This window comes from Ambystoma mexicanum, chromosome 8, assembly GCF_040938575.1.
Source record: "Ambystoma mexicanum isolate Mex_15411 chromosome 8, UKY_AmexF1_1, whole genome shotgun sequence".
NCBI classification, from domain to species: Eukaryota; Metazoa; Chordata; class Amphibia; order Caudata; family Ambystomatidae; genus Ambystoma; species Ambystoma mexicanum.
The window spans coordinates 1,124,549,657-1,124,576,625 of NC_090929.1; the positions used below are offsets into that span (position 1 = coordinate 1,124,549,657).

At 45.5% G+C, this 26,969-nt stretch overlaps 1 protein-coding gene across 4 annotated transcripts in view; it reads right to left on the reverse strand.

Moving 5' to 3' along the window:
* Positions 1–26,969, reverse strand: part of WDFY4 (WDFY family member 4) — a 1,820,746-nt gene that overhangs the window by 361,654 nt on the left and 1,432,123 nt on the right. For all 4 annotated transcript variants that reach the window (XM_069611160.1, XM_069611162.1, XM_069611161.1 and 1 more), the window contains 2 exons: positions 25,763–25,808; positions 22,720–22,839 (listed from right to left, as the gene is read on the reverse strand). In XM_069611160.1, coding sequence (XP_069467261.1) covers positions 22,720–22,839; positions 25,763–25,808 — 166 coding nt within the window. The remainder of the gene's footprint in view (positions 1–22,719; positions 22,840–25,762; positions 25,809–26,969) is intronic.

Sequence of the window (26,969 nt, forward strand, 5' to 3'; positions counted from 1 at the left end):
TAGTCCAGAAAGATGTGAAATCAGCTCAGAGCCTGGCTGATATTCAGCAAATTGGAGAGCAGTTGTTCATCCCTGTCCAATTAAATGATGGGAAGGACTCTGTTCTCGCTCGAGTGTGTGTGAACAACGGTAAGAGCTTCATCAGCAAAGCCATGTTCCGCCAACTCCCAAAAGATCCAGCCATTCCCACATTCAAAATGATAGACAAATGGGAAATGGACCTGGAAGCGCCTAATTCCAAACATCTCCTGCCAAGCAGGTGTATGCTCAAAATCTCCATCGGCAACAAGAGCATAGTCCACAATTGTTGGGTCGTGCGAGATGTCACTGCCGCTTTTTACTTAGGCAGTGACATTCTCAATCACTTTGCCATTAGTTTGGACCTAATAAACTTCAAAGCTTGGTCCCGATTAGCGGATAATCCCATGGGCTTTGATGATCCAGAAAAAGCATTTAGGTCAGCTCAATTGCAACCTTATGCAGTTGAAATTCAGATCAATTAGGAAGTCACCATCCCAGAAAGGACCCGACAATTCTCCCTGGAAGTGAAAGCTAAAAGAGAACAACATTTGAAAAACCCTGATGCTTACATACATCTAAACGCTTCTCTCCAACAGCAAGGGTTGGGGGTAAACCCAACTCTATTAGTCAACCTAGAACATGACACCATTCTAATAGAGGTGGATAACAGCGACTTAAAGAGTATTACTCTAGCCGCAGGCACCACTAGTGGAATGGCGGTTGATGACCGTCATTTTTCCATCGATTTAGGTAATGAACTGTTAGGGCCAATCCCCAAGGACTGCTTTGACAGTGACAGTGATGACAATACAACACCAGACAGGATTTTTACCCGGCATGGGGGGAACTTCCTGGTGTACACTTCTTGCCGTTATGGTAAGGAAGATATGACTTGTGACTTCAGGAGGGATGAGGTGATTTTCCAGGTCCATGAGGGCTGCCATTCCCACCTGAAGCCTCCAGTCCAAATCAGCACTCTGACTAGGGACTTCTCCACCCAGCTGGAGGAGGCCGCTGAGATAGCCAAACCAGAAGTCTTTCCAGGCTTCAGGCAGATGGTGGAAGAGAGAGTCAACCTAGCTGATGCCTGTGTGACTCTGGAACAGAAGCAAAAGTTGAAACAAGTCTTCTTGGATTTCCAAGATCTCTTTGCGGTAGACTCATATGACTGTGGTCGCACCGACATCCACACAACAACAATCCCCACGGACGCTGGAATGACTCCAGTGTTTGTGAAGCAATATCGTTTGCCTCTCGCATCAATGGAGTCCCTTACTGAAATAATTAAGAACCTTGAGTCCCGGGGAATAATCCGTCCAGTCCACAGCACCTTCAATAATCCGGTGCTGGGAATATTGAAGCCAAACGGCCAGTGGAGACTCTGCGCCGACCTCAGGGAGCTCAACAAACGGGTCCATAATTCCCGATGGCCTCTGCCCTACATTGACCAAGGGCTGGCCCAGATCCAGGGGTCACAGGTATTCACTGCAATAGACCTGACCAATGGATACTGGACTGTGCCTGTCAGCAGGGAGGACCAATACAAACTGGCTTTTACCTTTGGGGGCCAGCAGTATACCTGGATCCGGACTCCCTTCGGATACCTTAACTCCGGTAATGAGTTCAATATTTTCCTACATAAGGCCATGCCCGACCTGGGTGCGAGGGGTAACCTGGCTTATGTAGACGATGTCCTCATCAAAAGCTCAACTGTTGAGGAACACATAGCGGAGATCCGTTATGTTCTGACACAGTTGAGGGCCGCCGGAGCAAAATTTTCCTTCAGAAAGCACAGTGGTGTAGAACCCGTGTTAATTTCTTGGGGCATGAGATTACTCCTCAGGGTCTCTGTCCCCAGGAAAAGAAAGTGGAAGCACTTCAAAAACTGAAAGACCCCACAACTCTGCGGGAACTAAGAAGCCTCCTTGGACTGACTAATTACAGCAGAAAGTTCATTGAGGGCTACGCAGAGATCACCAGACCCCTGATTCATCTCTTGAAGGGGGGGGTCAAGTGGGAATGGGGTCCAGAACAAGCCGAGGCAGTAAGACAACTCAAAAGAAGGGGTGTTATATAGGGGTAGTCATCCAGAACGCATGAACTGGACATAAAGATATATCAATAAGGGTTTTCATTCAGTATTCTAGACTAGGTGTTGACTTAGCTGTAGTGTTGGATTGAATCCTCTTACAGGTCGGAGGGTTGGAGTTAGAAGAGGAAGAGGTTAATTTGGAGTTTGGCTGTGATAGTTTGCAACGCCCAAAAAGAAACCATGGCTACCCCAGAATAGCTTCAAGAGCTGATTCAAGCAGTTCAGGGAATGAATGTCGAACTGCAGAATGTCAAAGCTGAAAATGCCGCACTAAGACAGATGATTACGGCCCGAGAATCACAGGAGACCGATCTCCCCCCCATGTCGTTGTCTTCTGGTAAATACGATGGGTCACCGAAACGCCTCAAGGAATTTCTGGAATCCTGTGCTATTTATTATGTCTTTCACCCTCATACTTTTGCCAGCGCTCACACCAAGGTGGGGTTTATGATCTCGAATTTAACAGGAAATGCCCTGGCCTGGGCCTCCCCACTGGTGACCAGCAACAATCCGGTACTCCAGGACTATGGCGCCTTTGTCACCTTGTTGAAACAGACTTTCGAACAGGCTGAGATAACTCATGTTGCCGCAGAAGAGCTGCTAGACGTTCAGCTGGGCAGTAGTGATCTCAGGACCTATATCTCGTCCTTTAAACGCCTAGCGGCTGAGGCCGGGTGGCCGGAACACGCACAATTTACAATCTTCCGCCGCGGCCTAAAATAAGAATTGAAGGACGAACTGGCTCGCATAGCGCTACCTACCTCTCTATCAGATTTGATGTCTATAGCACTTCAGATAGAATTTCGCCTCAGCGAGCAGCGGGCTGAAAGACGAAAGCTTTGCACCCCAGTCAACTCACCCTCCTCTGGAACCCCTCCTCATCAACCACCCTCAACATCATGCAAGGAAGAACCCATGCAGATAGGAGCCGAAAGAGCCCCGTTAACTCCTGAAGAACGAAGAAGACGGCGAGATACGGGTCTCTGTATGTATTGCGGGTCAAATGCTCATCTTCTGCGAAATTGTCCAGAGGTCCCTCCTCGCAGGTCGGGAAACGACAGACCTCGGAACTGAAGGGGGCATGTTTCCGAGGTATATCTCCTTGTCCCTATGTAACCTTAGTGGTCACTCCTCAATTAGATACTATGGACTCTCGTTTGATGGTAGTATCTCTACAGCTACAAACATCTACCAGAAAGCTAACAACTCTAGCCCTCATTGATTGTGGCGCTGCTGGAGTTTTTATGGACACCGTATGGGCTGATCGACAAGGACTCCCTTTAGTTCAACGCGAGGATGCCCAGAAGGTAGAAGGTGTTGATGGGACCCCACTTTCCTCTGGTCCTATCACTCACACTACAGGACCACTCACTGTGGTTATCCAACATCATACTGAACATTTGAAATTCGATCTCATTCGAGCAGCCCACTTCCCGGTCATACTGGGTATCCCATGGCTGAGAAGGCACAACCCCTCCATAGATTGGTACAGGAATACCATTACCCTTGAGTCTGTATTCTGTAAGGAGTATTGTATGCCTCACCGGTCGCAGGAAGTAGTGAAGGTTCTCTCGCCCGAGCCTACCGCCACTTGTGACATCTGTTGCATTCCATCTGAATTAGAGGAGTTCCACGAAGTCTTCGTTAACAGAACCATATTGGAGCTGCCCCCGCATCGTCCAGAGGACTGTGCCATAGAACTCGCCCAAGATGCATTAGTCCCTTTCGGGCGGATGTTTCCGCTGTCTCTCACAGAGAAGGAAGCTCTACGAAAGTACTTGGACGCCCACATGGCCAACGGATTGATCCGACCTTCAAGATCTCCCGCAGGGGCCCCGTTGTTTTTCATCCCCAAGCGCGATTCCGCTGAATTGAGACCTTGCATCGATTATCGGGGCCTCAACAAGGTCACGATAAGAGACAGGTATCCCATGCCTCTCATCGCCGACATCCTGGAGGCCGTGCAAGGTGCCACCATCTTTTCCAAGCTAGACCTGCGTAGTGCTTACCATCTTCTCCGAATACGTGAGGGAGATGAATGGAAGACGGCATTCCGAACACCTTTTGGGCTCTTCGAGTATCGGGTTATGCCCTTTGGCTTAGTGAATGCCCCAGCTGTATTTCAGCGCTTCATGGATCGACTGTTCTCTGATGTCCTTTTCATCTTTGCGGTTGTTTACTTAGATGATATCCTGATTTTTTCTCGATCCTTCCAAGAACACGACCAGCATCTTCGAAACATATTAGAGCGCCTTCGGACCAACCGCCTTATTGTGAACCCCGAGAAGTGTGTTTTCAAGACCAACTCAATCTCCTATCTGGGATTTATACTATCTAAGGAAGGAATTTCTATGGATCCTAGGAAGGTATCTGCCATACTGCAATGGCCCACACCCACCTCATTGAAGGATGTTCAACGGTTCCTTGGTTTGACAAATTTCTACAGGAAATTCATCAGTCATTTTTCTCGAATAGTGTTACCAATAACGGCTTTACTCATGAAAGAAGCCGGCTCTTTTTTTTGGACTGACCAGGCGAACAACGCTTTTGAGTAATTAAAGAAGTTGTTTTGCTCTGATCCAGTGCTTCGCCAACCCAATCAGACTAAACCGTTTGTAGTAGAGGCCGACGCCTCCGCCGAAGCTTTGGGGGCCGTGTTACTGCAAGAACATCAGGGAATTGAGTACCCGGTGACCTATCTCTCTAAGACCTTGTCGGTGAGTCAGAAGAATTATTCAGTTATTGAGAAGGAACTGTTAGCGCTCAAGACGGCCTGTGAGGAGTGGAGACACTTGTTACAGGGTAGCGCATCACCCTTCATTCTGCGTACCGACCATAAGAATCTGAAGGTTCTCCGGGGAATGGATTGTATCAATTCCAGACAAGCACGATGGGCGCACTTCTTTAGTCAATATGACTTTGTCATAACTTACATCCCTGGCTCCCAAAATGGTCTCGCCGACGTTCTTTCCCGGCGGAATTCCCCAGGGGTGGGTGCCACTCCCCCAGCAGAAGTCCTTATTCCCCGCAATAGGATAGTGGGTATCATATCGACATTCCTGCGAGAGGTGAAATCTGCGACCACGGGGGGTATGGAAGACCTGTTGCCTCCAAATAAGAGACAAGATTTGAGAAGGACAGGGGGGCTCATTTGGTACAAACAGAAGTTGTTTGTTCCCACACAAGCCTTGCGATTGAAGGTTCTGGGTTGGTGTCACGACCATGTGACAGCCGGTCACCGAGGGCAGAAGGGCACATTGGAGCTAGTATCTCGTACGTTCTTTTGGCCCTCTCTGTCTAAGGATGTCAAGATGTATTGTAAGGCCTGCCCAGTCTGCGCGCAAAGCAAGGTCTCTGTAAGTAAACCATTGGGATTACTAGAACAACCTGAAACACCATCGCGACCTTGGTCCCTTATCTCAATGGATTTTATAGTGGAATTGTCCGTGTCCCAGAGTTCTACTTGTCTCATGGTCACCGTTGACTCTTTCACTAAGTTAGCCCATTTTTCCCCTTTGGTTGGAATCCCTACTGCTCCGACGTTAGCTGAGGTATTCCTCAGGGATATATTCAGACTACATGGACTCCCTGATAGGATCATTTCTGATTGGGGGATTCAGTTCACTTCTCGATTTTGGACAGCCTTGTGTCATCGTTTAGAGATTAACAGAGCACTGTCTTCGGGGTTTCATCCCCAGACCAATGGCCAAACTGAACGGCTTAATGCCACTTTAGAACAATATCTGAGGTGTTACATCAATCGTCACCAAGACAACTGGGTATCCCTTCTGCCCACTGCAGAATTTGCCTATAACAATTCTGTACACTTGGCTACTAACCTTAGCCCCTTTTTCTGTACTTACGGGGTTCATCCCCGGGGAATTCTTCCCTTATTCGGTTCCACGACCAACATACCCTCAATTGAGTCCACATTAGCAGACATCTCCACCGCCCATAAGAGCGCCCTGATCAGTTTAACCTCGGCTAGGGAAAGGTATAAGACACAAGCCGACCGTCATCGTCAGCCCTGCCCCCAGTGGAAGGAAGGGGACCGCGTATGGCTATCCACTAAGTACCTGCCTCCTTGGCTACATCCTACAAAATTGTCCCCCCGTTTCGTGGGCCCGTTCAAGATCACACAAAGGATAAATCCTGTAACCTTTAAACTCAGGCTTCCCAAGGACATGCGTCGCATACATCCAGTTTTCCATTCTTCTCTCCTACGCTCTGCTGATCCCAATATCCCCAGGAACAGAAATCTACATCTCCCTTCGGTTCCCGACCCTATTCCTAAAGAATACGAAGTTTCCCACATTAGGGATTCCAGATTTAGAAAGGGAAGACTGGAATATCTAGTGGCCTGGAAGGGATATCCCCGTTCTGAAGATTCCTGGGAACCGGAGTCCTTTGTTCATGCCCCCCTTCTTACCCAAAGGTTCCATCGTTTCCACCCAGGTAAGCCTGGGTGGTCCAGGTATAGAAGGGGGCATACTGTCATGCGCCGCCAACGTTGCGGTATTTGGTCGCGGTGGAGACTGGGCTGCCATTAGCCGCCCATCACGTCCCCACCGCGCACCTTGAGCAGCAGGCTAGTTGTTTCCGTGGCATCCACCGCGGTACGCCTTTTTCTTTCTGTCTCATCCGGAAGTCTGCGCGTTGCAACCCTTTCGCGTCAGGCTCCGGGTGAGATGCTAGCAGTTTTCTCCGTCCCGTGTTTCCTTCGTTTTTCTTCCGCCTGCCTACCTTTCCTGTTTTTTTTGTTGTGTTAATCTGAAGTTTTTTCCCTCGTGCGCACTCCCGACTTTCTCTCCTTTCCGGCTCCTTCCTTTGTGCAGTTTTTTCCAGTACCTATTGTTTCTTTTTCCCTCCCCTTATTATTTTTCCACATTCCTCCACTCCTCCATGCCTTCTTTATTTACGCGGCACATACCAGCGCATTGGACCTGCAAACTTGCCACATCCCTACTAATTGGAACTACTTACACCAGCTTGGATAGGGGTTTTTTTATGCCATCAGGCTTTTTCCCCCATTTGGCTTGCTCCGGCAGAGAGGTCCCCACTAGACCTCTTTGTACCAGGTCAGGGTGGCTTCCTCCCGGGGTAGGCCCTATCCTCCGACAAAAAAAACAGCTTGGTGGAAGAAGAGACTTGAACAGCCCCAGGAAACCAACGCCACAGGTGAGGAGGGGGTCGGAGGGTTGGAGTTAGAAGAGGAAGAGGTTAATTTGGAGGTTGGCTGTGATACACACACACAGAAACTCCTCCCTTGGCTGCTCAAGCTACTAATGTCCAAAGAGTGCAAAACCTCTTCCAATCCTGTCCACCACTAGGAACGCCTCACAAGAATTCTCCCTGCTGCTGAGGAACCTGACACCCCCCACCCCGTCTTTGCAACCGCAGCCATTTCATCTCTCTACCTACTCCTTTCACTTTCTTCTGACACTTCTCCTTTCCACCTCTTCTCTTTGCTCACCCTCCTCTGTAATTGTCACCTCCCTGTTCACCAGCTCCCTCTTTGTGCACCTCCGTATTATGCTCTAGCGTATTTACCACATGTCATTCCCCTCTCCTATTTTTCTCTGTCCTTTCTGCTTCTCCTGCACAACCACAATGCCTTTCTACATGATCATTCCTCCACCCCACTCCAGCTTCCCCTTTCCATACTTAAGAGTCCCCTCCCTTTTTCAGTGTTTGACGTATTGCTCTACTCTACACTGACACTAATTGTGGAGTTCACCCTGGGAACTGATCACACCTCGGTAAACCAGACCCAGGTAAAGTTATTTTGTGCAGATTATTTGCCCTGAGGAAATTGATTTAGTTTTACTCCTGTAAGATACCCTACTACAGAGGTGTTGGGAAACACCTTTCATATCTGTACTTTACTGAACAAGAGGCTGCATTTGGAATTCCAGGGGCTCTTTACTAGGCATCTCAGCAACTCTGTCTCACGGTCCCGACTCTATAGTCCACCAGCCCACTTTCCTGCTTGTCCACGACTAAACATGAGATCATCCTAGGGGGCGGGGGGTGGCCTTCTCTTATTCCCTGATCCTCTTTCTCCCTGCCTTTCACCTGTACCTCCTCATTGCTTTGCCACATGATCATTGCTTCACCCTTCCTAGGCTTACCCTTTTCATACTTAAGGTTCACCTCTGTCAAAACTACTGCCTTAACTCTTTCAGGGTCTGGCCTACCCCTCTATTCTTTGCTGTTGTCATCTTCCTCCTCTCTTCTATTCCAAGTCTCCTACTCCTATTCTTCAATTTGCCACCTGAACTCCCTCTGCTCTTCCTTTCCTGTCATCACACACCTTTTCTCTCCTTTCTCAAACTCATATTATAGCTCCTCTGCATATCTTCTACTTTCCAATCTCTTGTATCTTCTCTCTTCCTCCTCCTTTCTCTGCCCACTCATATTTCTCCTTTCCACCACTACTCTTTGCTCATGCTCCCTCTAGTAATTGTCTTCTGCCTGTTCAACACCTCCTCCTTAATCATCACCTCCTCTTCAGGCACCTCTGTGTCAAGTTCCAGCCTGCTTTTCAACACCTCTTACTTATGCACCCCTGCATCAAGCAAGACCTCCTCCCCACTATTCACCACATCCACTTTAGGTAACTCTGTATCATCAACCAGCTTGTTAATCAGATAATTATTCACCACCTACTCTGTATACTGTTCTTCTCTCCAACCACCAATTACACTCTCTCTCCTTGGACTCCTATCTCGCTGCTACAGCCGTCTGACAGCTTCTCTCCCCAGCACCCTTGGCCTCTCCCCCAGCCTCCTTTCTCCTTCACTCCTCATGCTCCCGGGTCTCTCCTCCAACCTCCTGTCCTCATCTCTCCCCAGCCTCCTGAGTCCCTCCACCAGGTTCTTGTCTTCTTCTACTCTCTTCTCCAGATATCTCCAAATTAGTGCCTTCTCAAAACTCCCACACAACTATCTCATCCTCTCTATCATTTGTATGTGTCATGTGGTGCCTCTGCAAAGGGTTCCATCCCAATTAGTTCTGGGTGTAACTATTCTAGGGTTGCGTTCAAGAATTGCTAGTTCTACGTGCCTGGGTGGCCCTTTCCCAGCTTAACTGCCCTTGGCCCTGCCATACCTGCCTCCATTAGGCAAATAGCTTCAGGTGTGTGTGTGTGTGTGTTTATGGACCTTGAAAAAATGATTGCTAACTGGTTGTGCTTCCTATGTCTATTTGGGTCCCACCGCTTTCGTCTGTGCTCCTGTGGTGTGTGCTGTAAAAGCTCTTAACACCATTTTGGATTTGATTCCCATATATGCCCAAGGAGAGCACATAAACAGGAGCTGCAGTACTGTTCATGCTTTTCTCGTTGTTACCTTTGATTCAAAGCTCCTTCCATTGCCCCTTGGCATTAACATATGTAATGGTGCATTCATGTAGGTATACAAAGAAAGAGGGGCTGCAAGCTCTTTGGGATCACCCTCTCCCCACTTAGCATGGTGGAAGCCTGCGGATGGCCTTCTCTGAAGGTATCCAGTGAACATCCAGAAGAAGCTTCTGTGGGATCTGCATCACTGCTTCCTATCTCCTGCCTTGCTGGTCATTTCCCTCTGCATTGGAAATGGGGTTCTCAAGGTGTGTAACAGTAAAGAAGGATACCACCATAACTGGTTCCCTTAAAGGAACTGTGGGCCTTGGTGCTTCCATGTCGAAATCTGCTGCCTGCTCTTTGTGGCCGGAGTAATGAAGATTACCAGTAAGTAATCAGAGCATTACCTTCACATCCCTCTTCCTCGTCCAAGTACTTACCTCTAAGGTGTACCCAAGCAGTAGACTGTGAAAAGGTCCCAATGAGACACAATAATACAAATGCTGATGCATCCCAACACCAATTCTATTACGCCACCAAGACAATCTGACCTTTCCAACAGAAAGCAGTGCAACCCCATATGCACCATCCCGGACTGTATCCACATTCAATTTATAATGACTAATGAACATGTTCTGATCAGTCCATGTGATTGCCTTATATGTCTCCTGTAGTAAAACGCCTTGAGCGTCTGCCCAGAAGGCAGCTATTCCCCTAGTGGAGTGACCATGCACATGATCAGGAATAGATAACCCATCTGCCACTTAGGCCATGGAGATAACAGTCCATACCCAGCAACTCATGGACACCACTGAGGTGTGTCTGCCTGCCCCAGCAGAGCCAAAAGTCACCAATAGATTGTCAGTTTATTTCAAAAACCTTTGGTCATACAAAATTTCTTCAGGACTGCACTCCTTACGTCGATGGAATATTATGCCTCTTGCTCTGGTGTTTGTGGTTTTCAAAGAGATCGGGAAGAACCACATATTGGAGCTTTGAAACTTGGATACTACTTTACTGGGGAACCATGGATCACAACGCATCACGACAGCTTCAGAAAGAACTCATAGAATAGGAGGCCTACATAACAAAGCCACAATTCCACATAACCTCTAGGCTGAAGTAATCACAATCAAAAATGGTGTTTTGAGGGTAAGGTGTTGGATATCAGTAAGACCAAAAGGCTCAAAATGGTGGACTTGAAGAAACATTAGAACCAAAGGGAGGTAAGACTCTTCAGGAATCTTCTTAAGAGTGCTTCACCCTCCAACCTTCCCTCCCAACCACCTTTGAGAGCCCCAAGTACCGCTCACTGAGAGCAAAGAGTAGAAACTGCCAAACCCACCCCAGTGGATTTCTAGCAAAGCTAGGATACCACAGGGAAGAGACGAAATACTTGATCCTCACACCACTTCATGAAGTTACCCAAATGTCTTTCCTAGGCTTTCCAGTTGGAAGGGCTCTTAGAGTGGAGGATAGAAGCAGCAACCTCATCCAAAAGGCTTAGATCCTTCAGCCTCTCCCTTTCAATTTCCAGGCTGCCCATTGAATACCTAGTGTCCCACACACTTGTCATGCTTGTAGTGGGCAAGGCCATCTCCGATCTTCCAAGCCACCTGTAAATGAAGATCCAGAAGGGTAGGAAACCATACCCACCAAGGCCAACAGGGAACCACCAAAATCACTGTCACCCTGTGTTGTAAAATTGTTTGTATTACCATGGATAGCAGGGTAAAAGGAGGAAAGGCATGATGGAGCTCCTGGGGCCAGTCCAGATTGAATACATCGACCCCCCGAGGCACCCACTATTTGGAACCTGGAGCAGAACAGTTGGATCTTTGCCGGTGTCGGGGAAGCAAAAAATCCAATACTAGGGACCCAAACCAGTGACAGATCTCAAAGAATGTCTTGTCTCACAGAACCAACTCTTCAGTGATGGAGAATGTCCCGCTCAAGAGTTCTGCCTTAAGATTCTCCACCCCACTGATATGAGCTGCCTCCAGGGACTAAAGGTAGCTCTCCATCCAAGACCGTAGCTTCGGTGTGTGGGGTGCCTGAAACGTTGGGACATTTTTTGATTAGGTGCGAAAGACATATTGCAGAGAGAGAATTGATGAGGGTTCGGTTGACTGCGTTGGGTGTGGCTGAGCTGAGTGGGAGGACTATACTGGGAGGTGATGGGGAGAGAGGCAGGAGGAGGAGTAGTGTGATGTTGGATTTTGTGAGGCAGACGGGGAGGTGGGAGGAGTTGTGAGCTTAAATGGAGTCAAATAATAATTAGTGGGTACGGTGCACATCATCCTATAGGATGGGGAAGCGCCTGCGTGGGTCCGCCCACGCCTCCGATAATTAAGAAGAAGAAGAAGAAGAAGACTGTAGCCTCAAGGCAAGGGCATTCAGGAATCATGATCCTGACCATCCCCTTAACCCCACCCCCTACCCCCCGGAGGTTCATATAAGCCCTATGAATATCACAGTAGATAATTTGTAGGTGGAGTGGATGGCGGAAAATACATATTTGGGTAATGTTGTCTCAGCTAAACATAGTGACATCATCTCTAGGAGGGCGATAGAAACAAAGGTTTATAGGCGACTGGGGACTAATATGCAATTTTTGCATATTAGAAGTGGTTTTAGCACTGGAGGTCTTTTAGCGATTTAAAAGCAGGGTGTAATTCCAATGGCACTCTATTGCCATGAATCTTGGAATTTCTTAGATAAAAGTGTATTTATTTATTTCATTTGTATAGCGCACAAAACCCAGAGGCATCAAGGCGCTGGTTACAAGCAGGCAAAGGCGCATAGCATAGAGACAGATACATAAACAATTACTTTTTTTTATGAGGAACAGAAGTCCAGGTGGGCCTCCTGTCAGAAAAGGAGAGTCTTGAGTTTTTTGTGGAATGCCCAGTAAGAGTGTTCTTATCTTAGGTGATGTGGTAGGGCATTCCAGTTTTTTGAAGCAGTCACTGTGAAGCTCACCCCTCCCAACCTCTTTAGCCTGAATCTAGGCAGGATCAGCTGGTGTGAGTTGGTGATCCGGGTAGGTCTGGTAGACTGTGCCATGGTGAACTTTTGTGCAAGGTATTTCGGAGCAGTATTCACAATGCACTTGAGAGTGATGGCAAGGGTTTTAAAAGTGATGCGCTCGCAAACTGGGAGGCAGTGTGAATTTCTTCTGGCTGATGAGATGTGCTCTCATTTGGACATGGTCCGCGCAACTCTGAGGGCATTGTTTTGGATAACTAGCAGCCTGTTAATGTTTCGCTATGAGGTTCCAGCAAACAGCGAGTTGCAGTAGTCTAGCCTTGAGCCTATTATGGCACGCGCAATGCGCAGGCAGTTTTTTGTGGAAAGAAAGGACCTGCAGCCATTGATAAGTTTCATGATGTAGGCAGCCAACGAAGCAATAGCGTTAACCTGTCTAGAGAGCAACAGGATGGAGTCAAGGTAAACGCCCAGGGTCTTGACCCAATGTGACACACGGATGGTGATGCCGTCGATGGCGAAGGATTTGTAGGTTGGGTCTAGTTTGTTTAGTAGAGATTGTGAGCAGACTAGAAGGATTTCTGTCTTGTCATTTAGGCATAGCATGTGTGTGGCCATCCAAGGTTGGATGGTTCAGAAGATATAGAGCAGAGATTTAGAGTCAGTGGAGGAGTTGCCAGTTAGCGGGAGGAGAAGCGGAGTGTCGCCCGCATAGTTAGTATAGGAAATGCCTAGGTCGTCAAGCAGGTCAAAGAGTGGCCTAGTGAAAATATTGTACAGTATGGGTGAGACACAGGAACCTTGCGGAACTCCACAGGAGACATGGGCCGGGCGTGCTGCAGCAGAGTCTGAGAAGGCCCTCATAGTCCTGTTAAACAGGAAGGACGAAATCCAGGCTGTCGCTTCTGCAGAAAAGTGAGCTGCAGTGGTGAGATTTTGGCACTGAATTTGGTGGTCTATCAAGTCAAAGGTCATAGATACAGAAGAAGGAGGAGGGCAGCATTGCCAGAGTCTTTAATGTCATCCAATTTATTTTTGTAAGTCTACAAGGACAGTTTCCTTACTATGGCCAGGACGAAAACTCGACTGGCGCAGGCCCAAAAGGTTATTAGATTCCAGGTGAGACTGGATTTGTAGGTACTCAGCCTGATCTAGTATTTTAACGATGAATGGGACCGTCGTGATGAGGTGGTAGTTGGACGGGATGGCCGGTTCTAGGGTGTTTTTTTTATTTTAGCAAAGGGAGGACCCAAGCGTCTTTTAGGTCGGTTGGCACAGTATTTGATTTGAAGTGAACAAGGTGTTGGTGAGGCTGGAGAGGCTAGTGAGGTTGGTGAGGCTGTCACAGGGCAGATGTCTCCTTGACATCTAGAGGGTTTAAGCCCTTTAATGATTTCAATGACCTCTGTTGTGAAGATAGATTTAAAGTAGTATAGGTTTGGAGAGTCAGTTGTGGGTGGTTGGTCAGGTGCAGCGGTATTGACTTTAGGCACAATGGCTTTTTTTAGGCTAATCTTTTTCGGAGCATAAAGATTTTGTCAATCAATGCATTTTGGATGCCCAGGCATCAAGAGCTCTCTTTAGTGCAGTTGTCTGGTGGGCGTGCAGGTGTTTCAATCTCACATAGTATGGAGAAAATATAAGAAGAAATGGAGGCTGGCTTTATTGGAAGCTGGTCGGACGGCGTCTGCTCTGTACAGCCTATTTCATAAAGCTAACTATCGCTTTTTTATGATGTCTATAATTGTATGCTAGTAATTTGTCGCGTCTCGTTAGAGAGCGGATATAGCCAGAAACCGCTAACAATTAGTGTAGAAAAGTAGCTTCTCAAGACTGCACCAAAGAGAGGGTAGTACAAAGACTTAATTGATTTTCATAGATTGGTTTTATTCTCTGATGCCCTTAAGCTGACACGTGTTTTTCGGTTGGTCACAGCCTTTTTCAAAACAGGGCATGGTCCATGGTTATGCAATTTCTGCGAGGTTTTAGGATGGGTTTTGTATCATGGGTTAGATCCCCTTGCTTCCGTGCTTCTATGTCATGTTCTAATACACGTCCGCTCTTTAGAGAATCAGAGAATAAAACCAATCTATGAAAATCAATGAAGTCTTTATACTAACCTCTTATTGGCGCAGTCTTGAGGAGCTACTTTTCTACACTAGTATGGAGAAAAGCTTGTGTTTTAAGATTGGGAGAACCAGGAGTTAGTGTGTACGATACGTTTGGCTTTCCATTGGGTAAAGGGTGCCAGTGTATTGATGGCCCAGTTTAGGGTTTGATTGTAAATATCAACCAGGGTGCCAGGGTCCTTGGAGGATGCTTGTGAGGAGGTGAGTTTGCTGGGCCGAGGTAGGATGTTCATGGTGGATAAATTGCAGGAGCTTCTGGTTGCCATGCGGAGCAAGGTTCTCACTGATCTAGGAAGTGAGGTGGGCGTTTGTAGGTTAAAGGAAATTGTATTATGGTCAGGCTATGGACAGGGCAATTTGGAGGTGATAGTAAGGTCACAGTTCAGGTCTTCCACCCATTCTAAATTGCGACTTTTAGAGTGTGTGGGATTGAAGATCCTTTGTTTGAAACCTAGTGCTTCAATGGAATTTGTAGTGGGATATGACATTAGTGTCTGTTGGGTCTGAGAGTCCCATGCTATTGTCTCCCATAAGCAAAGCCTTGGAAGAGGCTTTGGTGTTGACTGACAGGAGTTGCATAATATCTTCTTCAAATGAGAGTGGAGGTCTCAGGGCGCGGAAAATCAGATGGAGGGTTATCATTGTGGTGTGCATCGAGGTTAGTTTAGTGGAGAGTAGTTCCTTAGCGGGGTTAATGATTCCCCTTAGGTGGAGGTTGTCTCTGGCAGTGAGGGCCACCCCTCTGGCATCAAATCTATATTTTCTGTAAATGGTGTATGTGGGGGGATAGCTAATGATAAGACTGGGCCAGAGGCAGCATGCAGCCATGTTTCTGGAGTGTGGTGTTTGTGTGATGCCAGCGTGTTGTGTGGCTGAGGGACTCCTTTGTGAGTTGGATTTGCTAGTGCAGGCTGAGTCTTTACCAGCAATAGGGCAGGTGGGCATGCTTGCGAAGACAGAGATGTTTGCCAGTGCCAATGAATTCCCCTTACGGCTCGTAGTGGTCTTGGTGCAAGGGTTTGTTTGGTGCCATTGAGGTTAAAGTGCCTTTCGTCAGGAGAATGTGTAGACGTGTGGACGTGTAGGGGTTGGGCAACGGATGAGGGACACTGCGTGCTTGTCATCAAGGGCATGCCAAGGGGTGTGGGCTTGTGATTCTTGAATGTAGGATGCTGGAAAGTTTGGCGAGTGGTGGTCTTGGGCGCACATGGTTGCAGTTGCGCATGTGACCAGGGTGGCCTTTTAGGGGTGTAACGAAGTGAGTATGCCCACGATGTCCGAGTAGCAAGCCGGGAGCACCTGCTTTCACCGAGGCATGGTGCAGAGGGCCTCAGGCTGGGGTGAGTCGGCAACCTGAATGCAGCAGGATCTATGGGCAGTGCGGGAGGTTTCGCTGGTAAGGTGAGGGGCATGAGGAGAAGCACAGGGAGGGAGGAAGAAGGAAAGGGAGATGGTATTCGAGTGTGGGAGAAAGACAGACATTTTTTATTTTTATAGACATACCATAAAGACGTGTAGAGATGTACATATGGTAGGCACAATGCTTCTGGTAGGGTGGGCCTTTCATGGCCTTACAGGGCCAGACAGGGTACACAGTGCTTAGTGGCGGTCCTTTGTGGGGGGTCAGCTTCGCCTGCCGGCTCACTTGCTTCCAGGGGAAGTAAAGCCAATGGGCAACCAATCCGGTTCAGTGGAGGGCGGGACAATGGAGCCCGCAGGCTCTGGCACATTGTATGGGGCAGCAGTGGTCATCTTGAGAGGGAGGAAGGGCTTAACTCAGTAGTCCATGGAACGAAGGCCTGGTGGATGAAGGCAGCAGCAGGATGCACACGCTGCACAAGCTTCTGAGGGCCAGACAGGGCCCGCCCCCCCTTAGTGGTGATCCTAGGTTTGATAAATCGGAGGAAGCAATACTGCTGCATTTGTTGGGGACTGCCAAGGGGGTTCCTGTTAGTATGCTGAGACTGGAACGACCTTACCTCCCTGTATACTTTGACAAAGATTAGACAAGGAGTATTGTGGTAACATACTACCAGCATACAAAATATTGCTAGCCTTAATCTATGTAGGAAGAAAGTAGTTGTAACAGTGAGAGAAACCTGGATTGGTTGACCAAAACCTTTAAATATTTTTTTGTGATGATTGATTGGAAGCCTGACCTGAATGAAAATACATTGAAACTGGTATCTGAAATGCTGAAGAAAGCACAACATTGGTATTACTATACTAATATATAAAGAGTAATCAAATATAAGTTGCTACAATTGTTTGTGATCTTTGTTAAGGCGTAGGGTTATTTGATTCAATGCCATAGTCCAGAGGCTGGACTATTTTTCTTGAATGTCAGGCTAAACCAACTACCATGTTTTGCAGTTATTGGTGCTAGACAACACATTGCGAGCAATTATAGGATATGTCACCTACATCACGTAAAGGAGGAGATTGAAACTTTGAGACATATCCTCATGGTGTGTCCTGTGATGTGTTTTGAGCGTAAACAAATCTTTGATTCATTTGTGAATGAAATTCAAACAGTGAGCGCTCTATCGATTTGGGGCAGGTCTTTACTAGGGAATGATCCTGCACTCATAATAGCTTTTTTAAATATGTGGGCAATTGTTGGTGTGAAATTGGATCTGTCCAAAACCGTGACATATCATCGTTAGATGCTACAATGACGACATTTCTATTCATTGTAGCGATAATCTTAATGCACTATATGGCACTGAATTTAAGCTGTATCACAAGTAGGCACAATGTAGTACAACATGCACTATTCTATTTCTATCTTAGATGAGATATTTAAATTATGTATGTGTATGAATTAATTGAATGAATGCTTTATTTTTTATCGATTTTATATGGTATGTTGTTTCCACTTCTGTATTTTTGTTATGTTTGTTGGTATGAAAAGGTTTGGCTAAAACATGGCAATTAAAATAAATAATGATACAAAAATAAACCCTGTGAGTGGTGTTGTCCGCCCGGTCCAGTGCGTCCCAGCCCTTGATCTACCCAAAAACCTTATCAGGGCCAAGTCTATGGCTAAAGGTTCTTTCCAATTTGAGGATCTGAAAGAATCCTCCAAATTCCACTTTTCTTGGGCAACCATGGACCCCAGCACAGCACTCCCATCTTCGGCTGCTGGCATCTGTAGCAAGGATGGTCCTCATGCAGCGTTCTAACCTATTTCCTCTTCGGAGGTTGTTGCTGCACAAGCACCATGCTAAGTCCTGCCATAGGACCCGGAACATAGGAATATGGAATTTTGAGATCTGGGTGGTCAGAATCCAGTGACCCAGGACATGTGAAAACAGGGGTCTGAGATGGAGATGACTCCAAAGGAATAGAAAGACACAAGAGGCCACATGGTGTTAAACCCTCCGAAGATCTCTCACTGTAACCAATCCTTTCTGAGGACGCTGCTGGGAGGAGTCTGTACGTGAATTGACCGCTTCAAGGAAGAAAGACCTTACCCTCTTTGGTACACAACTAGGCTCTTATGAAGATGAGGTCCTTGTAGGGTACCAGCTGGCACTTCTGCCAATTGTTTAGAAAATACCAGTCCTGGATGACTTGAGAGACCAGATGAAGATGGGCCTGAACTGTTCCCATGAGCTCTGCCTTGATTAACCAATCATCAAGATAAGGGACGATGTGAATCATTTGCAGATCAAGGTGAGCAACCAGAGGAGCTGCCAATTTTGAAAAAACTGTTTGAGCAATCTTTAACCCAAATGGAAGAACCAAGAATTGGAAATTAATGCCCACTAATGCAAACCTGAGATACTTCTTCAGAGAGTGGCGCATGGCCACATGGTAACAGGTATCCAGGAGATATAAGAATACCAACCAATCCCCCTTTCAAATCAGGGGAATTATTCTCTGAAGGGATTCCATCTTGAACCGCTACCCCTTTGCACAGGTGTTCAAGACTTTTAGATCCAAGAGGAGCCTGAATTTCCCAGCGGGTCTGGGAACCAAGAACACTTGAGACTATAACTTCAGACTCTGTTGGTCGGAAGGAACCTTTGAAATCACCCTCTTGTCCAGTAACTCACACATGGCCCTAGACATTGCTGTCCTCTTGATCCAGTTCTTTGGAATAGGAGTTATGGTCATGAGCGACTGAACAGGCAGGGTCAACAACTCTATGAAATAGACTTGTGTACTGTCTGTAGAGCCCAGGCCTCTGAAGACCTGTCCCAAACTGGAAAAACGTTACTGGTACCTTCCACCCACCAGTCTGAAATATTTTTCAGGACTTTTGGGACTGCCCAGCAGGCTTAGTTACCCCTTATCTAGGCTGAAAACCTTTCAGTCGTCATACAAACTTGAATGTGGTAGCAGAAAAATGATCTTGGGTTTTGCAGCTAGATGACTTGTGAGTGGAGGTAGAAGATGAAATGTTACTCCTTAGCTTGCCTCCATGTTTATCCAATAGGCTAAATGGAGGGACTCTAAGGAGTCCCCAAAAAGCTGATTCCATTCAAAGGGAATTTCCAAAGCAGTGGACATTTGGGAGCCTTCAAGTCTTCCAATCCCTTATATGAATATGGCGTCTAGCTAAAATGCCTGCTCTAATCTCCATGGCCATTCCCAAACTCCATCATATAACAAATCTAGCATCTCCGTCGGAATGGGAGCACTAAGGGCCAGATGGGCCCCTGAGTGGTCTTTCTTAAGCTATTTACTCAGTCTTTTGGTTTACTGGCTTCCGGACAGAGAGCTTCTTCTGCTGTCATTGATGATCTTCCCATCAGACTGGCCAAGACGACATCAGTCTCCACTGTCTCTGTGAGAAAGGATTCCATGCCTTTCAATGGGTGCAACTAAACCCTAAATCATGGCATAAAGATATGCTCTGGATCTGTCCACTCCTTCTGGATTTTGTCTTTTACGTTGGAAGTCACTGGAAGACTCATTTTAGGCTTTTGCTTATAATGCTTGCTCTTTGGATCGGCCGATCCACCATGGATAGAAGTCTCGAAAAATCTTATGCTATATCTCATAGCTGGGAAAATACTGTGTGGACCTCCTCCCTATCCATATATTTTCCTTCAGTCTTATCCTCAGAGAATGAAAACACTGAAGGGGAAGAGTAGGACGCACTCTCAGATGTTGAAGAAGAGGAGGACGAAGAAGAGCTTGAGGAGGACATTTTCCTTTTCTTGCTTCCCTCGTGGTCTTAAAGTGTCTGTGTTATCACCTTCTTAATTTCCCTTTCAGATAGGGACAATTTTAACTCCATCTTCTTTTTAGTTGCCTTCTTTTTACTGGATTTCTTCAGCACTAGAAGAATCCTCACAGCGATCCAAATGTCAATTTTTGCCTTTCTGTTCTTACGTTTCTCAATTTTAGCATAGGAAGGGCGACACACTCTCAGTAATCCCTCTACGGAGTTCTAGACAAAGAGTGAGGGAAACAAAGAAGGTGCAGCAACCGGTATCCATAATGACCGGGCCGAGCCTCTTAAATGCTTCTTGACTGTCCTACCAGCAAAGGACCAAACCAATAAGATATTTTGACAGAAAGGCCCTGAGCCACTGGGGATGTCAATGTCTGGAAAACGCTCCAGGTTGCTATGACACCCTGGGCTCTTAACAATTCCTCCGACTCATGGTGGCGCTGCTTGCCAACCATTAGTGGCAGCAACCATGCTTGGGGGGAACCAACAATGACTACATGGGAGGCGCAGAGCCCAGTACCCAGGCAACCGTTCTCCATAGTCATCCCCGGCCCACGGTTGTATACGAATTGACCGAATTGTGAAGGTCAATTGCACCACATATGTGGGGGGAAACCCCCCACAACCCCCCACCCAACGCCAAACCCCCCAAAACCCATATATATATATATATATATATATATATATATATTACGAAACCGATATATATATATATATATGTATATATATTCGGTCAATTGTGAAAAGGTCAATTGTGACCCTTTAAATTCGGTCAATTGTTCATTCGAACAATTGTAAATGACTAATACCCGGCCCACTGCTAGAGGAAATATCCAGGAGGCCAGCTATGCTGCTCACTTTGGCCCGCACCAGAAAGATGTCAGACTCCTGTCCGGAGGACAAGGCATTTCTTTTACTAGGATTGTTAGTAGATTGGAGGTTTATACCTACAGAAGAAATTAAAAGGTTACTGTGATGGAGGCAGGGCCACAGAAGTAATTAGTGTGATGAGGAAGAAGGACGTGGAGGTAATCATTCATCCCTCCCACTCACTGGGCCTGCAATGAGTTCCTCCCTCTGCTACAGCCCATAAGGAACAGAACTGGAGAGATTTGCGGTTTGTATGACTGACAATTGTCTGCTTGCTTCAAGAATCAACCCACCCCCCCCCCCCTCAATAAAAGGGAGAGACTCCTTGAGGATCTAGCTCTACTACAGGAACTACTCTAATCTCTAGTCTGTGGTACAATTGAATTAACAGTTCTTTCTCCTGAGGAGTCCAAGCGGGATAAGCTAATCCCAGGGAGCTATCTCCCCTTAGTGGATAGTCCTTATTATTGGTTGAACTGCTCCACAAGATTGAGCTGTAATCTCCAAAAGTGCAGCATGAAGAGAGGTGAGGAAAGTCTAAATGGTACACGCACAGTTGGAGGGGTACCTATTTATGACGAAAGCACTCTGAGCGATATCGAAGAAGCTGCTTTTGTGACACTGGTAGTGCTCCTGTCTACTGTGCATTTGCACAACTCCTAACAAGGAAACCGGAGAAACTGTGAGACAAGCTGGTTTTCCCAAAGTGAAAACTAATTATTACTAATGTACATCTACTCATGCACTAACCAATTTTTATGATTTTGGTTTATGTCTGTTTGTTTGCTTCCCTCTCTCTCCCACATCCCTGATATCTGCTTTCTTAATCCTTATTATTTTCGTTTTCTTAACTCATGCATGAAATGTATCTCTAATCATCTTAGTTTTTAACATTACCTCTTTGGGCTGTTTTCATTTATTGGGGATCAATCAATGTTACATCTATTTCGGTGCATCCATACACTCCAATGGACGAAATATATTGTTCAATATAATTGTTTACTCTTGTTAATTGTTTGACCAGAACATACTCAGTATAGTATGTGAAAGTGTTTTTTTGTAAGAATAGCCCTGTGGAAGAGCTTTGCTCGAAACATATGTAGGCTCAATTGATTCAATTTGTCAGACAATCCGGAATATGCATAGGAACAGAATATGCCTTCAAAAATCAAAAAACAAATCAATGAGTGTCATTTAAACAAATAATTGGGAAAGAGCTTTTAGAAACCAAGAAAGCATTGTTTTTTGCCAGTATTTGAATACATAAAGGAAGCGTCCCTTGTTTCTTGTATTTATTGTGACTCCCTATCCTAATCACTAGCTGCTAGCACAAGTAAGGAGGCACCTTCTTTTCTGATAATGCAATTTAAGGGTGATAGTTTATGTTTTATATACGGCTTGCTAACATTGTTCACAGCACGTTTTAATATTAGCCATTTTACTGGCACACCATTTATCAACCCCATAAGGATGATAAACAGAGTTGGCCCTTTTGAGACATGAACATGTAACCTGCATTGTAAACAGAGATCTGAGCAGCAAGCATCTAACTCAGCAGGCTACCTATCCCGCAAGTGAACAGTTGCATTGCAGATGTGGATAACTAGTAGTTGTTTTGTACAGAGTATTGTGGAAATGAGGCATTGCAGAACGTGTCACAGGAACTTTAATAGAACTAGTTGCACCTGATCATATCGTTTGTCCTTTGCTGAAGCGGCCCCTTGGTTGATGAGGAAGGGATGGGTCTAGTGATCACATGCAGCGAGAAATCCCTAAGCCAGCATGGCAACGGCCATGGAGGCTTTGATTCTGTAGGCCAACTGGGCATTAGCCAGCTCTATTAAATGGCCATTCCATCCACATCTCACAGGAAACTAACTTTACATGCTTGCATTCTTTATTCCAGAAGGGGCTGTAGAAATATACGCCACAAGCATTGTCTGTAACACCGTTCGTCACTCTAGATTCCTGCGTATTGTGGAGGTACATAATGCTGGTGTTCTTGGCTAGCAGCAGCGAGGGAGCGAGTTTACGCGCCAAGCAGAAATAGCTGGATTGTTTTCGCTTAACATAGACACACAACATTTACCTCTGATTCGTAATCTGCAATAATCCATGGAAAGACTGGGTACTGCATGTAATCGTTGTATGTCCGACCGGACTCCGTGTTCAGGAACATGAGGTACTCAAAATTACTCATCTCGCCTTTCTGCCAGAGAGAGGGAAGGAATGACAGAAATGTTAGTGAGGGCAAAGTGCCATTCTTGTCCCACTGCACGTCCTTCACCTCTATTCATTGTACATCTGATGCAGTCCCAGTGGTGTTGATCCCAGATGTAAATATTCCAATGCCCTGCGGCAGGGTACATCAAACTAGGAGTTCATTGCACTGCGTCATTTCACATTTTCCCTTCCTATCAACCATTTCCACTGGAGCTAGACTTTTTAACCCACCCAATAGTAGAATATAGACACGTTTTTAGGACAGCCACACTGAATATGCGTGAGACAAATTAACATACAAGGAGCTGCAATAGTGAGCATTTGTATATGTTTTCGCTAAAATAATAATATTAGACAAGGAATACAGTGAATTTTCTTCTAAAGTTATACCAATAATATTGTATGGTATGGCAATATAGTTGAACCTGGATAAGGATGTACTAAAGACGTTGGAAGATTATATTCTAAGATACCTGTGGGGCTGCCTCAGGGTAACCCTGTCCAAGTAATCAGAAGGGAGCTTGCCATAAGCTCTTCATTGGCTTCCGTAATGAAGCACAGGCTGATGATGACTGCCAAAAATAAATATCAGCATTATGCTTCGAATATATATGGGACCCTAGAGGAATTAAATCAAGAAGGGTGTTGCAATATGATCGATATTTGTGTTGAGGATTGTAGTGATCTTTTAAAATATATTAATGTAGAGGAGGATGGTTTAGAGTATGTTGATATTTTTTTTTTATTGTATTTGGTTAAAATAACCTTTTACAAAATTTCATATACATAATCATCACAAAAATATACAAGTTACTCGCAATTTAGTCTTGAAAATTAAAATATCTCATTACTTACAAACCTTCATTTACAAAACGTAAGAACACAAACATTCAAATAAAAACATATAACCAACCTATTTGTGTTTAGATTAACACTAAAAAGTGAAAAAGGAGAGAAGCAAAAAAAGAAGAGAGAAAAGAAAGAAAACATACAAAAGAGAAGGAAAGACATTTTGGCAGGGCGGGATTAACTCGACGGAATCTAAAGGAGTCCACCTTACAAAAATAGATCTATGGGATCACAAGTGTGGTTTTATGCAGATAACAGAAATGCGATCCCTGGGAGAATATGCAGGTGTTTTTCCAGCTCTTAAAGAACTCCAGAAATATTGTATAAAATGTCCTAATAAGTTGGGGGCTAGAATTTGTATGAGATTTAGGTTAAAGTAAAGATAAAGTATTTATCTATAAATGAAGCGATAGGAGCATGGAAAAAAAGTTCCTTGCAATTACGAACTTGTCTCATTTATGAACCGAGCAATGGGACTCCGACATTGCATATTTATTGAATATTATGAGTTAGAAGCACTGAGAATTGTAATATTTCGTCATTTTGTACATAATAGACCAGATTCTCAAAACCTTTTTTGGCACAAGTGAGGAGATGCGCTACCTATAGTGGTGTGGTTTACTCTAAATAATTTAGAGGTCAATTGTAGATATACATTTATGGTAATTACTATTTTATGCAACATATTATGAGGTGATGGTTTTAGATAATGCTTTGTTTATAAGAATGTAATGCGTAAACGTTGGATCTGTTAAAAGCACGTTTAATGAAAACCACATTGCTTATCTAAAATACATTTAAAATTATATGTTTTTTGGCAAATTTGCAATGCTTGGGCTGATTTACGCCACCACCAATTTGTCACCTCATCTCCGCCACCCGTACCCAGAGTATTGCAATTCGGCATAGCCCTTTTGCAATTGAACGCTTAGGTGTGGCACGTTGGCCTGTGTTTGCCCTTCTGGCGCACCCTGTTGGCCGAGGACAGTAGGGCACACAGACCTTAGAGCGCTGCATGTTTCCTAAAATATACTGTCCTCCTAAACACTAATACATCTAGTGGTTAGAATCACAGTATACTTAAGGGATTCACAGGGCTCAATAAAAAAAGAAAAGGCTTTACTTTAACACATACGCTGTTGTTTCCCACACGCCGTGTAGTTAAAGTACAGCTCAATTTACTGAACCGTGTTTTCCTTATATATATATATATTGTCCTCCCAACCAATAGATTTATTAGACTGTATCTTTAAAGAAATATACTATGCTGTCCCTGCGCCCTGCTAACCACGGACAACAGGGTGTGCAAAAAGGGCAGATGCGTCCAGTGCGCCGCATCAACACAGCGGGCACGGGAAAAGGGCCATGCCGAAAGGAGGCACACCGCCCTGTATCATATGTTTTAGTAGGTTTGCGCATAATTTGGAAATGTTGATGGATAACAAGTATCAGTGATAATTGCTTTGATGAACTTTTGGCAGAGAATACAAATTTTATTATAACACATTTGAACTAATCTTTTCTTCTTCTATTTTATTTTCTGTACGCAAAATAAGTCTTTTGAAAAGTGCTAAAGTTTATTAGTCAATGAAACAAGCATTCTGATTGGCCCTCGCCTGGGCATTACCTGGCCAGGAATCCCTCGGCCGGGATTCCACGGCCATTGTTCCCAGTGGGGGGGCGTGGCAGCCCCTCAGCCAATGAGAAGGCTCGAAGTGGGGCTATCCCCACTCCGAGCCTCCACACGGCTGTGTAGCTGCCTTCGCCCCCCGCTGGGGACTCAGGTATGTGTTTTTTTTCCCTTTCCTCCCACCTCCCCGCCATCCCCACCCCATTTACCTTCTGCCTCTGCAGAGTTTCGGGACAGACCAACTGCTTTTGGTACCCCAGTCACGCAGATCTTGCGGGCCTGGGTACTAATAGCAATATGAACCTTGCGACAGGGGCATTACGGAGTCAGGTAATGCCCTGGGGCCTTCATATTGCTTAAATAGAAACTGCAAGGCACTTATTAATGGAAAAAAGTATTCCCTGCATAATGGGCTCAGGTCGATTCTTACCTGCCACTTCTGAAGCATGGTCTTCTCGCCCCCTGTAATCTTCAAGCTGTGAATAAAACAGAGATCGCTCAAAAACCTGAGCTAAAGGCAAATGTAAATTCACTCCTGCAACGGATACCCTCATATTTGCAGAGTGCAAGGGTATCTCTCAAGTAGATATGATCAAGCTTGCTGCGAAACATTCACTCAGGAATCCAGCAGTGAGACCCACTGCGCAATCTTCATTTGCAAATAGCAATGTGCAAACGCCTTGCAAAAAGTGCCTTTAAAAACACTATGAAATAAAATGTCTTACCAGTATAATACGTTTCTTAAACTTTTGTGCCCCAGTATTCATGAGTATTCATGAGCATGTGAATCCATGCCAGACCCCATGCTGGAGAAATAACATAATACAGTACACACTACCTGTGCAACAGTCACTGGACAGGTACTCACATCTCTGTGTGCCAATGTCATGATACTATGAACCATTGGTAAGGATGGTCATACAAGAGATGCACACTGAAAAGGGTACACAATGTAAAAGGTTGTCTGATTTAGGACACGTTTTCATCTTCAATTCACCAGCTCCCGGCGGTGCCTGCCTTTGCAAAGGCTCTTTTCTGGGCAAGTCCTGGACTATCAGAAGAGCCTGTTTGTTTGTCTTGTACATTTAGGACACAAAGATCAATGCATCTGACCCTTCTTGTTGGGCTCAGTTCTAAATATACACAGGCGCACTGCTCCATAAAAGCACCACTTGTATGGAACATCACGACACATCATGCCCCATAATCCCAATCCTGTGACTGTGTAAAGGAATGAAGAGCCCATTTGTGGTCGGTGGTATAAATCCACATTTTTAAGTGTCCATAGGACTCTATGGGGATTTCAGCAGAATTACCGCTGGCATTAAATCTGATGATTTTGCTGATTTTTCGACAGAAAAGTGCAGGATTTACTTCCAGCATTTTGCTGGAGGGAGTGGTAAGGTAATTACAACCACATTTGTACCCCTCTGCCACACTCAGAATGCGTCCCATAATCTTTTTTTCAACACCTCTCTTGTATCTGAATCTCTAATATTGTCTAGACCACCTCTCTGTGTCCCTTGATTTCTCTTGATCCATGAGTAAGCCATGACTGGTGGCAAAACATCTGGCGGCGTAACGCAGCTTTTTATATGGCCAATACAAATGTATTTTTTACCTGACCCTGAATGATT